Genomic DNA, 17,175 nt, shown 5'->3' with positions numbered 1-17,175 from the left:
GTATAACAAAAATAACCTTAAGTTTGTATCAATATGCAAAAATCCATACCAATGTAAAATATATGACTAGTACTTGTCTTTTAGTTTAAAAGTAGATTCAATAATCTACCCTTTTTCATATCTTTTTTCTGTCCTCCTTTTGCCTTTTCAGAAAGAGATCCCTGAATCTAACCTCCCTTGCTAAGTTTCCTCCCTTACCATGACCAGTAACAATTTGTAACCAACCCCCTCTTAAATGATGACAAACATTCATAATCCACTGAACAACTAAAAACTACCTACTCTACCTCTTGGGAATGGTCGTTGTATTCATAAAATTATTTCTTGCTATCTGGGGGCAATAGCATCTTTAGGGGACCCTGAGAAAATTGAGGTAATGGTCAAGTCCCAGGAAAACTAGCTGTAACATTTGTTGTCCAGTCTCTGTAATAGGAAAGTACAGGTCTTATCTGAAGTCCTCGCTGGAGTAGTCTGTGAGACTGGATCATCTCAGCTAGCAGCTTTGAAGTTATTCTGGATGCACAATTTTGAGAAAATTGCAACAGAGGCATTTTGAGACTGGATCACCTGGGCTACTTGTTTTCATTGGTGTCTGGTCCTTTTTTTCCGAAAACACATAAACTTTTCAAAGTAACATATGAATATATATCTGCATTAACACAAGTATGGAATGTGCAGTATACACACGTTAGCTAAAGGTGATTTTTGGTTCTATGTTTGATGGGGTAAAAGGCATCTGTCAACTTTATAAATCTGTTTGGACTGTATAACGAAACAGTCCATACCCTTTGAAAGGAAGGCATGTAATAATGAGTCATGAGGACTCTGTAGCCAACAAGATTTATTGTGTCTCATCCAGTCTCAGATCTGTTCCCATGTAGAGGGATCAGCATACATGTCACCTGCCCTGTAGTCTTTCTTGTTTTTGTTTTTGTTTTTTTTTTCTAAATGTCTGTAGCCAAGATTTTCAGGGACTCTTCCCCAATCAGATCTGATCTTCATTAATTTTGGAGAGGACCATAACTTTTTATTACCTGTGGAAACAAAGGCCTAACCTCTCCATCAACGCAACATATTTTCTAATTTCTACTTTGAAGTTAAGACATTTTTAACATATATGGGTTGGTTTAATTTAGCAGTTTCCATAATCCAGTGTCTCTTAGTGGCTATTGTCTTTTGTACATTAGCATTTAAAAATTTAAAGTCAGCAAAGCACCACACAGGATCCAGACACCCTGAGTATTTCCCATCCTTGCATAACTTCTTTTTATATTACTTTAATCTCTTTAAAGACTTTTTTTTTGGTCTTTCGAGACAGGGTTTCTCTGTGTAGCTTTGCGCCTTTCCTGGAACTCACTTGGTAGTCCAGGCTGGCCTCGAACTCACAGAGATCCGCCTGGCTCTGCCTCCCGAGTGCTGGGATTAAAGGCGTGCGCCACCATCGCCCGGCGACTTTTATTATTTTTAAACTATTTTCTTTCTATGACTGTCTATACCCATTTTTTTTTTCTGTATCTGCTTAAAGGTTTTCTTGGTCTGGATTGCTTTACTTCATGCCTCAGCATTCTCTGACTGTGAGATAACACTTAAACATGGCTCTGGTGGCTGGCTCTGTCCCTCACACACACACACACACACATACTGTGTCCATGATGTGGCAGGCATTTTTACCTGTCATGCAGGCTGCTCAAGTGCTCTGCCGCATAGCAGGTCCTCTTAAAAGATCTGCGCCTCTATATGCTGAGCCTACTTCGAGAGACCACTTTTCCCAGGTCCTATGTGGATATTCAAGCCTCCGCTTTTGATGGCGTGTGTAGTCAGACTTTCCTTTGGGCTGCCAGCTCACAAAGAAATGACAAGGGAAGTTATTATCAATTATGAAACCTCGACCTTAGCTTAGGCTTGTCCCACTAGCTCTTATAACTTAAATTAACCTGCTTTTATTAATCTACATCTTACCATATGGCTTTTTCTTTCATTCTGTGTGTCTGACTCCCTCCATGTCTCATTGGTGTCTCCTCTACATCTCAATTAACTCCTACTTCCTTTCTCTGCCTGTCCCACCTATACCTCCTGCCTAGCTATTGGCCGTTCAGCTCTTTATTACACCAATCACAGCAATATATGTTCACACAGTGTACACATATCCCACAACATAAGGGCCTAAGGATCTGGCCTGGTCTCGGTCATACAGATAGAAGAGAGGTGATTTGGGCTATTAGTCACTTCTGGTCCTGGTTGTGGGAGCTTTGGGGGTGAGAGGTTCTGGCTATAAGGGTCATTTAGATTACTAGCTGCCTCCAGTCCTGGATGTAAGAGCTTGACATGGCCTGACTCAACAGATGACACAGATCACCAGCCTGTTAATCACTTCCGATTCTCAGCTTTCTGGAGGGAAGAACAGGTTTTCATCTTTCCTATTGTAAAGACAATCCTGTGTGCTTAACATTCCTGATTTCTCTGGAGATCTGTGGGTGCAAGGACCTTTGAGTTGTGTTCCCAACAGTTGTTAACTGACATAAGGGTGCTGGGAGTCAAATTCAGGTCCTCTGGAATAGCAGCAAGTGTTCTTAATCCTTGAGCCATTTCTCCAGCCTGATTCTGTAGCTTTTTAGAACTATATGTATTTATTTATTATTTTATGTGCATTTGCCTGAGTGGATGTATGTGCACCACAAACATGTAGGTGCTCTTGGAGGCCAGAAGAGGGTATTGGATGTCCTGGAACTCCAGATGGTTGTGAGCAGCCATTTTGGGTGCTGGGAACCAAATCTGGGTCCTCTGCAAGAGTAGCAAATGCCTTTAACCCCTGAACCACTTCCCCATCTTCATGATCCTATGTTAAAACACCCACTGGAAAACTATGAGGGCTAATAACACTGCCAGCGAGGTGGCAGAATGAAGGAAAATGAGTCATTTTTCTATATAACAGTAATGATCATGTTGAAAATGAAACCTGGAAGCTGAGCATGGTGGCACACACCTTTTTTAACACCAGCACTCAGGAGGCAGAGGCAGGTGGATCTCTTGAGTTTGAGGCCAGCCTTGTCTACAGAGGGAGGTCCAGGCCAGCCAGAGCTACACAGAGAAACCTTGTCTCAAAAATCTAAGTAAATTACATGAAAAGAAAGAAACCTGGAAACAATCCCTGGTGAGTCTTACACAGTTAAGAAACAAAGTGCTTTCAGGGAAAACCATCCTCTACAGGAAGGAAGGACTTCTTCACTGAACTCTGAAAGCTCAGAGAAAGAAAGAAAAGTAGCAGAAGACACTGGTGTTGAGAGTCAGCAGAGTTCATCTGTGGAAGTGCTTTAACATGTGCAGATCACTGTATCAAGTGGAGTAAGCCAGGCTCATATGCAGAGTCTCGACTTAGAGACTTGTGGGCGTGGAGATCTTACTCAGGCAATCCACCAGCTGAACAACTTGAGTTTGATCCCAGGACCCACCCACATAGTGGAAGGAAGAAATGAGAAAACTGACTTCTGATGATTTCTTCTGACTTTCCTCCTGGTGCTGTGTTTCATGTACACACACACCCATGCACACACACACACTCATACACATACGTGTATACATTAAATAGATAAATGTAATTTTAAAATGAAGCAAAGACAAAAAGGAGTGAGGGAAGGAAAATTCCTTCTATGGAAAGATCTGCTCCTCTCAGGGAAGAGACAGTGAGGGAAGACCCCTTGTGACTCAGTCACCATGAGGAAAGCTTTCTCACTGTTTTTCGGGAACTTGGTGCCTAGGAAGAAATTGAATGGTGTCTTATTTTATTTTATTCTTTATTATTTATTTTTATTCTTGTTTGTCTAGATATCCCAGTGAAGGTCATGAGTAGGGCAGGGGAGATGAACAGATAGTTGATGTGTGCACTGCAGTTTCTGTTAGAGGGGGCAGTATGGGAAGAGTGGGCACTAGCCTGGGCGCTCACCACTGCTCTCTGCTCTCCGCACTTGCTGTCCGAATTGCTCTAAGGACTTAACGCTCCTGAGGAGCAGTACTCAGTGGTGACCACATGTGCACTCACACACACACAGCTTGGTAAATGGGAAAGTGAGTTCCCATTAGAGAAGGAAATACATGGGAGCCCTTTAAGAAGCAGGTGTTGGTACATTTGAAATGTAATTCAGTCTGTCTGGACATGAGGCATGTATTATTTTTTTTTCAAGAATATTTTCATTGTTTTTGGAGCATTCTGCTACATTCCTGTTTTGTGTGATGATTACCTGATTAATTCAGACAGCTGGTGTAGTTACCAGAAAATGGCTTACACTTTTTTAAATGGTGGTGTAAGTTTTTAAGCTTTTCTTGTAACTTAAATATGAAACATTTCTAGGATTTTAGAATGTCAGAGTTCTGAAAGTGTCATGAATCACCCCCTTTTAGTAATAAAAATGAGCAAGTTATTTAGTGTGGTGGAGGGTGATCTACTGTGTTGTTGGTGCTGGGTTTCAAGTCCAGGATGTCATCTGTCCTCTCTCCTCAGCCCCCTGAACAGCCAGGACTAAAGGTCTAGACCACTGGACTTCATCTAAATATTTTCGAATATTTAGAGATATCATGAATGCAGGCATATAAACAAGCACCACTTTCTCCTTCGGTGCTGTATTTGCAGTGTGAATATACTGAGAATCTTTACAGTCATCTTGACTACTGACTCTTGGCGTTGACAACAATGGCTTTTCCATTGCCTTTGGCACCTCGAACATCATACCGATAGACACAGGGTTTCTCTAGATTTCTGTGTTGGGTGAAGGTTCATCTCACCTCTTTCTTCTTTCTTCTGATGAAAATCAGCTGATTATTTGCTGTCTGATTCATGAAACATCCCTTGATACAGTCTTAGGTCCTTTCTTTGTGTTGTCTAGATAGACTGCTCCATACTCTGTTCCAGGGTCTTGCTATGTAACCCAGGCTGATCTTAACCTTCCTCTGCCACCTGAGTGCTGGGATTACAGGTGTGTGCCAGTGTGCCTGTCCCTTGTCACTCTTCATGTTCTAGTGGAGCACTTGTGAAAGTGTTTGAAGGGACAGTGATTGTTAAGTGGAGTGTGTTGTTGGGAGCGGTTTGCGACTCAGCTGCAGGTGCATGAACCAGCACCAAGCATGCTGCCTTCTCTCAGACACAAGCTCCTGTGCTAGTCTGGGTGTTGACCACACTGACTTGCTTGCAGCTGGTAACGAGCTATTGCATCAAATGTAACTTTCTTTTTTAATTTCAGAAAATGTTTGAAATGTGGCCTTATCAGGAAACCAGTTTAAAATTTTCATTTTAAACACCAAGTATGTGTTTTCATTGACATCTGTGAGAGCTGCTACAAGGAAAATTACCCTGAATCACACATAGATGTGTGGCTGTATTAGCAAAGGCCGTCTGTGGATTGTGTAGTGAACATAATCAGGGAGTCACAGATAAAACTCGGATTGCGCCGGGCGGTGGTGGCGCACGCCTTTAATCCCAGCACTCGGGAGGCAGAGCCAGGCGGATCTCTGTGAGTTCGAGGCCAGCCTGGACTACCAAGTGAGTTCCAGGAAAGGCGCAAAGCTACACAGAGAAACCCTGTCTCGAAAAAAAAAAAAAAAAAAAAAAACTCGGATTGCTCTGTGTCAGGCAGCTTTTCCCTCGGTACTTCCCAGGAGTCGCTGCAATCAGCACACTTGGGGTAGGTTTTTATCTGTTGCTGGGTGAGTTTCTCCTGTGCCTCATCATGTAGTGCACGTTTCTGTCATCTAGCCAGTTAGGACCTACGAGAGAATGCCATTAGTGAGTACGGCACACCCAGTCACTCATTGCTGCCTCAAGAATGGTCCCCAGGCTGCCGTTGTCCTGGATTTAGTGAGGTCCCCTGCAGACTGGAGGCCTGCCCTTTCCTCCAGACTGCCCCTTAGCATCATTCTTCCCTTCTTTTTAAAATTTGTATCAGCCTGGATAATGAGTTACAGAAATTCAGGTTTGTTAGACTCTGGGCTGACAGCCTTGGCTTTATAATGTTGTCTCCTGTGCACTGAGTTGTTTCCACATCCTGCTTTCATTCTCACGTCAACCATGTGGATCCCCAGTGCCTAGGTGATTTATTCATGTATTTTCCAAAATTGATTAATTACGTATGTCTCTGGGTGTATAGCATATTGTTGCTGTCTCAGTTCTTGGGCCTTCTAGTTTCTGTGCTTTGTCTGCGTGAGGTTGGAAGAGAGATGTATCTGTCAGGATCCTGGTATTCTTCCCATCTTTATCCTCTTCCATATGCTGTATGTCACATTTTTGCCTAACTCTCTCCCTTTATTTTAGAATTTTTTTGCATCTTCCTCAGTCTTGATCTCTTTGTGATTTTTGTATATAACAGATGAGTATGGTAGTTGAACACCCAGTTTGGTTTGTGATCTGTTCAAGGTTAGCCTCAACTTTACTTAGTATCCTTGAACCTAACCATTGTGATGTTTGGCCTTTGTCTGGGAATAGTTACTACAAACAGTGTTCCACACCGCCCCCTGCAGGTGTGGTGGAGGTTCTGGGTGCAGGTAACAAACTAGGCTGGAACGACAGCCCAAGGAAGCTTATTCCTTGTGTAGGAATTTTTTTTATTTTGTTTTCATTTTTCTCTTCTTCCTTATTCATTTGAAAACTTAATAGCAAAAACATTGATAACTCCTTCCACCTTGGCATTTTCTCTAAGTTCTGGCCTGTTGTCCAATGCTGAGTGAAGTTTATTCAGGTCTTTGTAGATGTCCTGAGGGTGAGAGATAGTATCTGTAGCTGCTTGAGTGTCTCTCCTCGGGTCTGCCCAAGTGATGTCACTTGGTATTGGTGAAATTTGGTTTGTGAACCTGTGGTTGACTCTAGCTGCTCAGTAGTCGGCAGCAGTTCCTAGTTCCTCTCATTTATAAGTTGCCATCCCCAGAAGGGCCAGGTCCCATGGACAGACTAGGACATGTTTACCAGAGATCGATCCCTGGTTAGGCTGGGAGCAGATAAACATGGGTGAGCTCCAGTCTGGCTGCACGGGTGTTTGTGCTTCACCGTGGATGCAGGGCTCCTAACAGGCTTTCTGCTGCAGCGTGACAAGCTTCTCTATAGAGATGGTCGCAAAGAGGTAAGCATTGTCAATGTTTTTTCTCTTCCCCAAAGTTTGGGAGCCTCTGGTGGAGCAAGTAACTGGGACTCGTACAGTGATCATTTCACCATTGAAACCTGCAAGGAGACAGACATGCTGAACTACCTCATCGAGTGTTTTGACCGAGTTGGAATAGAGGAAAAAAAAGCGCCAAAGGTACTGTGAAGAGTATTTACCAGAACAAAAGCAGACTGGTTATGTTATGTTATGGATGTGCTAATCTCTGTCCCAAGAGAAGCTGTCGATTAAGTAGTCAGTAATGATAGAGCTGTGGTTAGAGCCAGAGCTCAGACCGAGGCTGAGTGCTTTGGCTCCAGCGTCCTCTCCTTTGTCTGCCCTGTAGATAGGTGTTGTTGTGTCATGTGTGGTCCTGATAACTCCTGATGGTGTCAGTTTTCCATCGCTAGGACAAAATATACAGGAAACTCAAAGGAGGAAAGGTGTATCTTGCTCACAGAATTTAAATCCACACTCAGTATGTAATACTGTAATCAGTCCATGAGCTTGGATTTTCGCAATTGCCCAGTGAATCCGAGTAGCTATGTATGAGGAAGTGATGCCCCTCGGAGATGAAGCTGTAATTGTGAGAATTATTAAATAAATAACAAGCTGCCGGACCGTGCTAAACCAAGGGAGCATTACCTTCCCCTCACCCCTTTTTTTTTTTTTGAGATGGAGTCTCACTATGTAGCCCTGGCAGACCTTGAACTCACAGAGATCCACTTGCCTCTGGCAACTGGAATCAAAGGCATGTGCCACCACACCTGGCAACATCTCATTACCTATCTTCTCATTCATATTTCACTATCCAATTCTTGTCTGACTTCAGACACTGATTGTCCCGTGTTAGTTTCAAATTTGTGTGGCCTCTTCTGGGATTCTTGTCCTTAATCTTAGCAAAAGTAAAGAAAGTCTAAGTAGGTGTGGTGGTGCACACTTATCAGTTCTGCACTCTGGAAGTCTGGAACAGGAGATTGGCTGTGAGTTTGAAACCAACCTGGGCTATTGTATAAAAGACCCTGACTCAAAGTATGATATAACGCCCCCCAAAATGGGGTAGGTGTGCCCCACGTTCTGTTCTGTGTTCCCTCACTAACCTCAGTACAGGTGGCACAGGTTGGTGGTGACACACTTGCTGTGTGTGTCCTTTATGAGTCTAGGGAGAGGAAATCAGGGCATTTTCTAGCCATCTCTCTCCTGACGGTTAACTTTCTCCTCCAGATGTGCAGCCAGCCCGCAGTCAGCCAGCTCCTGAGCAACATCCGCTCGCAGTGCATCTCCCACACCGCCCTAGTGCTGCAAGGGTCCCTCACACAGCCCAGGTATGACGCACACTCCATTGTGGTGTCTGGTGTGGGTAGGAGGGCCATCTCTCAGTGGATTTTATCTTCCAGTTGTTTGATGCTCTGTTGGATAACTCTGGGACCTGTACAGGGAATGTGTTCTGATTCAGGCATCAAAGCTCAGGCTGGAGAGCACTGAGTTCAGAGGTCAAGAGCACTGACTACTCTTGCTGAAGACTGGGGTTCGATTCCCAGCATCTACATGGTGGGTCATAGTATCTGTAACCCCAATTCCAGGAGATAGGATGACTCCTTCTGGCCTCTGAGGACACTGTATCCATCTGGTGTGGTACATAGACATACATACAGGAAAAACACTCATACATAAGATAAAAATAGATACAACCAAGGGCTGAGCCTTTCCTCCACCTGAATACTGTGGAAATAAAATAATCTTCTAAATAGTACAGAGCATATTTTTAAAAAGAAGTTAGTTATGTTTTTAAGAGTTCTGTGTACTTTTTAAAATATGTAAAACCAAAGTAGATAATAATAATTTAATTTCAAACCTAGTATTTGAAGCTAGTGGATGTTTGTGACAAAATGATCATGTTTTGTGTGTCTCCGAATTGGTTTCGGTTACTAAGTGTTAGAGAATAGTGGGGGGAACTAGGTGAGGAGGCACATACCTATAATCCTAGCAAGAGGCAGAAGCAAGAGGGTCACCACCAATACAAGGCCAGTCTGGCCTATGCAGTAAGTTCTAGGCCAGCCTGGGTTTCATGGTGAGACCCCTCATAAAAATAAGATAAAACAAAATACAGTAGTAGAGAAATGATTTGAAAATTGTCCAAAGTGCTATGATTTGTCTGTTTCAGAAAATTCTGGATAGTTTTCAAAGTTAATAAAAGATTGTATATTTTATTCTTTTCAATTTTATTTTTATGTGTATGGGTGTTTTATCTGCTTGTATATCTGCATATCATGTGCATGCCTGGTGGTCACAGCAGCCAGATGAAGGCATTGGATCCCTCTGGAACTGGCGTTAGAGACAGTTGTGAGCCGACATGTGGGTCCTGGGAATTGAACCCAGATCCTTTGGAAGAGCAGCCAGTGCTCTTAAGTACTGAAATCACATCCCTCCAACCCTGTGTTTCATGGAAAAATGAAAAAATTGCAGTTTTTTCATTCTGGTTGTTCCCTGTACTATAACTGTATGTTTTTTTAATATTCTCAAAATGAAGGAAAATTAGGCTGTGTGGTGCCACATGCTTATGATCCTAGAATTTTGGAGGTTGAGGTTGAGGATTACTTACTAGTTTGAAGCCTCTTGGGCTCCATAGCAAATCTTTGTCTTTAAAAAACAAGTAACATGCCAGGTGGTGGCGGCGCACGCCTTTCATCCCAGCACTCAGGAGGCAGAGGCAGGCATATCTCTGTGAGTTCAAGGCCAGCTTGGTCTACAGAGTGAGTTCCAGGACAGGCAGGGCTACACAGAGAAACCTTGTCTCGAAAAACCAACCAAACAAAACCCCAAAATAATCCAAGTAACAAAAAAGAAAAAGAATTTGAAGGAGATTATTGATAATCTTTTTTCCTCAATGTGGATGAAGCATAAACAAATAAATAATAATTTTTTATTATTTAAAGGAGTTTTAGATTTGCTTATGTGTATGTGCATCATGTGCTTCCAGTGCTCTTGGAGGTCAGAAGAAGGTGTTGGATCTCCTGGAACTAGTTAAAAACAGTTGTGAGCTGCCACATGGGTGCTAGGACCCAAACCAGATCTTTTACAAGAGCTCTTAACTACTGAGCCATCTCTCCAATCACCATAGTGCATTTTTAGATGCATTTATGATTTCTTTTTCATTGCTGAGGACCCAGCCTGGGGCTTTGCTCTTGGCAGACAAATGCTTAGTCCCAAAAGTACCTCCCAGCCCTGCTGTTTCCCTTTCAAAGGACTCCGCAAAGAAAGTTGTTTTGGTAATTTCGAAAGTTGTTTTGGTAATTTCTTCTGGTGTCTCATTTAAAATTCCAGATGTCACCATGTTAGAAAAGTTGTGTTTATGTGACTGGGCAGACTGTGTAGCCATGACACTCTACTGGCTTCTATCACAGCCCTTGCTTTTCCTGGGTCTGCAGGTCCTTGCAGCAGCCGTCCTTCCTTGTGCCGTATATGCTGTGCAGGAATCTCCCGTACGGCTTCATTCAAGAACTGGTGAGGACCACTCACCAGGATGAAGAAGTGTTCAAGCAGGTACAGTGGGCCAAGCAATACTCCAGCTTTTAGCTAAGCGCATCTATGCTGATGTCCAGATATAACATGTCGTGGAGTAGGGGAGGCACCCATGAAGCTCTACCCCTTTCATGCAGTTAGTGGTGGCTGGAGAATGGAAAGATGTTTTCTTGAGTGATGTAGCCACTGGTATAGGTACCCCCCATGCTCTGCAGGTAGCCCCTAAGTAAACTTACTGGATCATAAGAAAGAAAGAGTGTGGGGAGAGGAGGAAGGGAGGGCATGAAAATAGTGAAGGGACTAGAGGATAAGTGATAATGAGAAGGAGACATGGGAGTGTAATGGGGTGAGTACAATAAAAATGCATTTTTTAGCTGGGCGGTGGTGGCGCACGCCTTTAATCCCAGCACTCGGGAGGCAGAGCCAGGCGGATCTCTGTGAGTTTGAGGCCAGCCTGGGCTACCAAGTGAGTTCCAGGAAAAGGCACAAAGCTACACAGAGAAACCCTGTCTCGAAAAAAACAAAAAAAAAAAAAAATGCATTTTTTATTATATATGTATATGTATGAAAATGCCATAATGAAATCCATGCATAATTATATATGCTAAAAAGGAAACAAATAAGAACGTCATATGTGGGAAATGCCTCTTCCTAGATCTCACTATGCATGTTACATTTGGCACGATATCCTTTACTTTGTTTTATAGCTAGCATAGTCGTAACTCTCAATGTTAAGACCTTTGGATTCTTAAATATTTGTAAAAGCACAATCCAGGCCACATCAGGTATGGTGGTGAATGCCTTTAATCCCAGCACTCACCAGTCAGGCAGGTAAATCTCAATGGGTTAGAAACCAGCCTGGTCTATATAGTAAGTTCCAGGCCAGCCAGGGCTACATAGTGAGACCTCATCTGAATGGGGGAAAAAAAAAAAAAACAAGGAAAGAACAATTCAGGACTCAAAAAGAACAATTCTGTTTAAGGTTATGCCCTCTCGGCTGTTTGTTAACGGTGGGCTTTAGTGATGTATTGTGGAGTCAGACGTGCAGGAACAATAAAGGCAACATCGTGAGCTCTTTATCCTTAGGAAGATAATGAACTCCGGCGTGGGGGTTGGGGGGATTGTCGTGCTGGGTGATGGTGGCACAGACCTTTAATCCCTGCACTCGGGAGGCAGAGGCAGGCGGATCTCTGTAAATTCGAGGCCAGCCTGGGCTACAGAGTGAGATCCAGGAAAGGCGCCAAAGCTACACAGAGAAACTCTGTCTCGAAAAAACCAAAACCAAAAATAAAATAAAAAATAAAAGAATTGTCACAGGAGGTTTAAGTGAAGCAGCTTTAGGTGTGGTCAGCATTAAGTAATGCTTCTCCTTTTTCATAAAAGCAAACATTTGAAGAACCCAGAGTAGTTTTAAAATCAGGCCCAAAATCACCTCAGAGGGACATGTGATGCTTATTTTATTGACAATAAGTTATGCAGAGGCCACAAAGTGACCTTTGGTGGTTTTGTAAAGGAGGTGGAGTGAACTCCGTGGTCACTTACAGCACAGGTAGGTCTTCCTGGCCCACAGGAAGCTGGTGCCTTCCTGGACTAGCTGGCATGAAGCCGTTGTTGTCTTTCCTGGGTTACCATGAGTTTTATCTGGAGAGAAGTGCTGCAGGAAACAGCTGCTGATTGCATCAGGCCGAGTCTCACCTTTTCACTAACAAGCTGGCAGACAGGACTTCTAAGTCCTCGACTGGGATTTCCACTTCGTTTTAATGGTTGGGTGATGCTTCCAAATGAATAAAGAGACAAATAGCAGCTTAAATGTAAGACTGAAGATGAAGAGCTGAAGCTTTTATCTACATTGGGAAGTACTTACTCGAAAAATAGAAGAGTTATTCGCAATGTGCAGGTCACAAAAATAATATGACTCCTAGGCTGGTGAGCTGTTTCAGTGGGTAAAAGTGCTTGCTGCACAGTCGATCCCTGAACCCCCCAAAAGAAGGATAGTACTGACTCCTGAAAGTTGCCCTCTGGCCTCCACGTTTAGTGTGCACACCCACCCACTTACACATTATACAGACACAATAATGTAAATTTTAAAAAATACACTCCTTGATGGTGGGAAACATTTTATGCTTCTTCACATTTTGCCTGTTTATTTTCAATTAAACTCTTATTGCAGAAAGAGACAACTCTACTAAAAAGAGTAAAGCTTAAAGCAGTCTTAAAATGTATTTAAAGGTCATTCAGATGAACAGTTAATGGCATTTATCCGTGGGTTCTAGAACTTGTCTTGCCTTTTCCTCTGGGTTGCAGTTTTGGCGTCTCCTGGCCTCCTGCTGACGGTTCCTCCCCATTTTCCGCTAGCTTACGGAAGCACGTTACTTCTACCCTGATAACTCTAGTTGCAGGAACCAGGGTGATCTCTCCAAAGCTGTTTTGATAGTACAGAATGCTCCTCAGGCATGTCTAGGGCCCTTTTTTGGTCCCGTGTCTTCTCTTCTGCTCAGAGTTCTGTGTGATGGGATGAACTCAGTGGCCGAAGGGCTTGGTCCTGGTTTTCTAGTGGCTTCGTATTATGCTCCCCTTCCAGCTTGTGGTTCAGATTGCCAGCTGCTGTGTACGTACGTTTTCCCTTGATGTTGTTAGTCTTGGATTCTAGCCCACTCCTAATTGTGTGGCTCCGTGACAGGCACTGTGACATGTGCAGTGTGCTGTGCTGAGCAGGCCTTGCACACCGTTACCATATCAGTGCAGGCCTTGTATGTATTGTGCCCTTCGGTTTCCAGGTCAGGTGACTGTATTCATTCCGCTGTGTATGGAGGTAAGGGGTTCTTACTAGTCATTTAGTTTTCAGATGAACATTCATCAACTGTCCCTTTGCTCTCAATTCAGCTGAATGTAACAAACCGAGCAAAACCATTTTTTAAGTGTTGGTGGATTTGAGGAGAAGGTGGAACACTTAGGTACTTTCCTGACAGATCATCGGTGTGGAGGATCGGGGGAGGTGGTGGGGTGTTCGGGAGTCGGAAGTGAGGCAGGGAGCCCTCACAGCAGTCCTCCCTGTGCTGGCTGCTGTCGGGTGTCAGGATGTGAGTGACTCCGACACTCACTGTGTCAGTGGTCATCAGCATCCTTTGCTGGAAAGTTGAGCTTCGTTACTTTATGCTTGGTCTGACTAATGGACGGGTCAACACTCAAGAATTCTACAGTCCTTGATCTGGAGAAAAAATAAATAAATAAATAAATAAATAAATAAATAAATAAATAAATAAATAAATAAATAAATAAATAAATAAATAAAAAGCAAGCATTTCTCCTTTGGGAAAGAGTAGGAGTGTCTGGACCTGCAGACCCAGTACCTTGTCTGACATGCTTGCATGCTTCATTTTCCTTAAACCTAATGTTTGTGCTTTTCTTTTTTATTACAGATCTTTATCCCTATTTTACAAGGCCTGGCTCTTGCTGCCAAAGAGTGCTCCCTCGATAGTGACTACTTTAAATATCCCCTCATGGTAAAGTCTTTTTCCTTTTCTTTAAGAGATATTTAAGTAGATACTTTTCTTTTAGATCTATGTTCAATGTTGTTTTCAAGTGTTTTAGTTGTTTTGAGATGATCTCATGTCTTCCAGGCTGAAGATGACCCTTAATTCTGATCTCACTGCCTCCACCTTTCAAGTGCTGTGCTTACAGCTACAGATTATTCCAACTTTAACTGTAAATCCTGAGACCCTTGTGTAGGCTGGACAGAGTGCACTTGTGTCCTGAGCTGCCTGAGTGCATTGTAGCTATCCGTCCTCCACCCTGCCAGTCCTAGACGGCAGCCAGGAAGGTTCCAATGTGAATGTGCTTCGCCGTACTGGTAGCTAGTACGAAGGATGACCGTTGGCGGGCAATCTCAGCAGATTTTCAGAGGAGCAGACAAACCATACTTGGGATTTAAAAAAGAAACATTTAAGAGGCTGGCTCCTCAGTTAAAATGCTTGCCGGGTAAGCCTTACATCTGGACCCCATGTAAGGATGAGGGAGAGAACCAACTCCGTACGTTCTCCTCTGACTTGCACATACATGCTGCGCACCCCCACCCTCCCACCCCCATACACACACAGTAATGATAAATGGAAAATGATAGCAACACATTGGGACTGGAGAGGTGGCTCAGCAGTTACCAGTGTTTGCTACTCTTGTACATAACCTGAGCTTGGTTTGCAGAACTGCCTGTAACTCCAGCGCCAAGAGATTTGCCCTCTTCTGGCCTGCACAAGCATCTGCACTCAGGAGGTATATACACATGTACACATAAATGAAAATTTAAAAATGAAGTCATTTTAATACCTTCCTGTGTGGCCCAGGCTGACCTTGTACTCATGAACCTCCTTCAGCCTCTAGAGTGCTTAGATTACAGCAGTGTGTTCTCATGCCCAGCTGGGACAAAATCTTTTTTATTGAGCCAGAAATGGCTCGGCAGCTTAAAACACTTGCACAAGCCTGTGACCCGAGTTTGCTTCTTGTGAATCCATATAAAAACCCAGATGTGGTGGCTTTTTTTTTTGGTTTTTCGAGACAGGGTTTCTCTGTGTAGCTTTGGTGCCTGTTCTGGATCTCCCTCTGTAGACCAGACTGGCCTCGAACTCACAGAGATCCGCCTGGCTCTGCCTCCCGAGTGCTGGGATTAAAGGGGTGCACCACCGCCACCGCCCGGCTCCAGGTACCCCCTTTTGTTACAGGGTTGTAATGGGAAAAATACCAAGCTATGAAACTCATTTACTCTGTGTGTTTACAACTGTGTACAAATGGAGGCCATAGAGAAATCGATACTTTATGTTTGTTCCTTGTACTCATTCTATAGATTTGATTCTATTATGCCATTGACTTATTGGTGTCTGGGAATTCGTCTTGTACTTAGTAACAGATTGCAGAGCTCAGGAAATAAGCTCTCTTCCCGTAGAGCAGTGGTTCTCAGCCTTCCTAACCCTGTGACCCTTAACACAGTGGTTCTCAGCCTTCCTAACGCTGTGACCTTTAACACAGTGGTTCTCAGCCTCTCTAACCCTGTGACCCTTAACACAGTGGTTCTCAGCCTTCCTAACCCTGTGACCCTTAACACAGTGGTTCTCAGCCTCTCTAACCCTGTGACCCTTAACACAGTGGTTCTCAGCCTCTCTAACGCTGAGACCCTTAACACAGTGGTTCTCAGCCTCCCTAACCCTGTGACCCTTAACACAGTGGTTCTCAGCCTCTCTAACCCTGTGACCCTTAACACAGTGGTTCTCAGCCTCTCTAACCCTGTGACCCTTAACACAGTGGTTCTCAGCCTCTCTAACCCTGTGACCCTTAACACGGTGGTTCTCAGCCTCTCTAACGCTGTGACCCTTAACACAGTGGTTCTCAGCCTCTCTAACCCTGTGACCCTTAACACAGTGGTTCTCAGCCTCTCTAACCCTGTGACCCTTAACACGGTGGTTCTCAGCCTCTCTAACGCTGTGACCCTTAACACAGTGGTTCTCAGCCTCTCTAACCCTGTGACCCTTAACACAGTGGTTCTCAGCCTCTCTAACCCTGTGACCCTTAACACAGTTCTTCATGTTGTGCTGACCCACCGGTGTAAAACTATTTCGTTGCTACTTCATAACTATAATTTTGCTACTGTTATGAATCATAGTGTAACTATCTGTTTTCGGATGGTCTTAGGCAGCTCCTGTGAAAGGTTCAGTCACCCCCCCCCCCCACCCCGCAAAGGGGGTCACAGCTTACAGGTTAAGAACTATTGCTACCTTAGGCTGTTCATAATCCATGGTAAAAGTTGTATCACAGCAAAATATCCTGACAATTATACTGTGATAAATGCTCAAAGAAGTGACCAAAGGTCACTTTAGAAAAATCAGAACTATCATATCATTAACAAGGTGAAAGTTCATAATAATGCTGGAAGGAGAACGTGAGGCCTAAGATCATGTAACCCCAACCGTTGGCAATCTGAGGCAGGAAAATTAATCATGAATTAAAGGCCAGCCATAACTACTCAGTGAATTCTAGGCCAGCCTCAGCTACCAGGTAAGTGAGTTAGTTCAGCTGTGATCCCAGGACTGTGAATTCAAAGCCGGAGGATCGGGAGTTCCAGGTCAGCTACCTCTACATAGTGTGTGAGGTTACTCTGGGTCCAGGAAACCCTGTCTAAAGAAATAAGCTTGAACCACTCAAGAGGCTGGGGTGGGAAGATCATTTCAAGTTTAGACCAGCCTGGAATTCATGGTGACTTCCAGACAAGCCTGGGTTACATAGTAAGATCCTGTCTCAAAAAAGAAAACCAAACCAAGAAAGTAGGTAAATAAAAAATTTGAGCGTGTTTCCGAGGGCAGAGAGGACGAGGGATGGATGGTTGCTGCTGTTTCAACTGGAGGTTATCAGTGCTGCCCAGATCCTCACGGCCATGTGAACTGTTGGTTTCTTGGTCCCGACCTGGATAAGTTTAGTAATTCAATGAAGAGAATTTAGTGACAGATATCAACAACTTGGTGAACGACAGAAGCATCCTTTGTGGTAGAAA

General features: G+C 43.7%; 1 protein-coding gene across 2 annotated transcripts in view; it reads left to right on the top strand.

Annotated features, from left to right (window-relative positions):
* Positions 1-17,175, top strand: part of Ube4b (ubiquitination factor E4B) — a 126,003-nt gene that overhangs the window by 64,966 nt on the left and 43,862 nt on the right. For both annotated transcript variants that reach the window (XM_052718752.1, XM_052718753.1), the window contains 4 exons: positions 7,136-7,277; positions 8,343-8,443; positions 10,547-10,661; positions 14,060-14,143. In XM_052718752.1, coding sequence (XP_052574712.1) covers positions 7,136-7,277; positions 8,343-8,443; positions 10,547-10,661; positions 14,060-14,143 — 442 coding nt within the window. The remainder of the gene's footprint in view (positions 1-7,135; positions 7,278-8,342; positions 8,444-10,546; positions 10,662-14,059; positions 14,144-17,175) is intronic.

The sequence above is a fragment of the Peromyscus californicus genome, unplaced genomic scaffold (genome assembly GCF_007827085.1).
Source record: "Peromyscus californicus insignis strain IS unplaced genomic scaffold, ASM782708v3 Scaffold_5__1_contigs__length_169319896, whole genome shotgun sequence".
NCBI classification, from domain to species: domain Eukaryota; kingdom Metazoa; phylum Chordata; class Mammalia; order Rodentia; family Cricetidae; genus Peromyscus; species Peromyscus californicus.
Note: the sequence above shows the minus strand (reverse complement) of the source record. Positions and strands in the feature narration are given on the sequence as shown.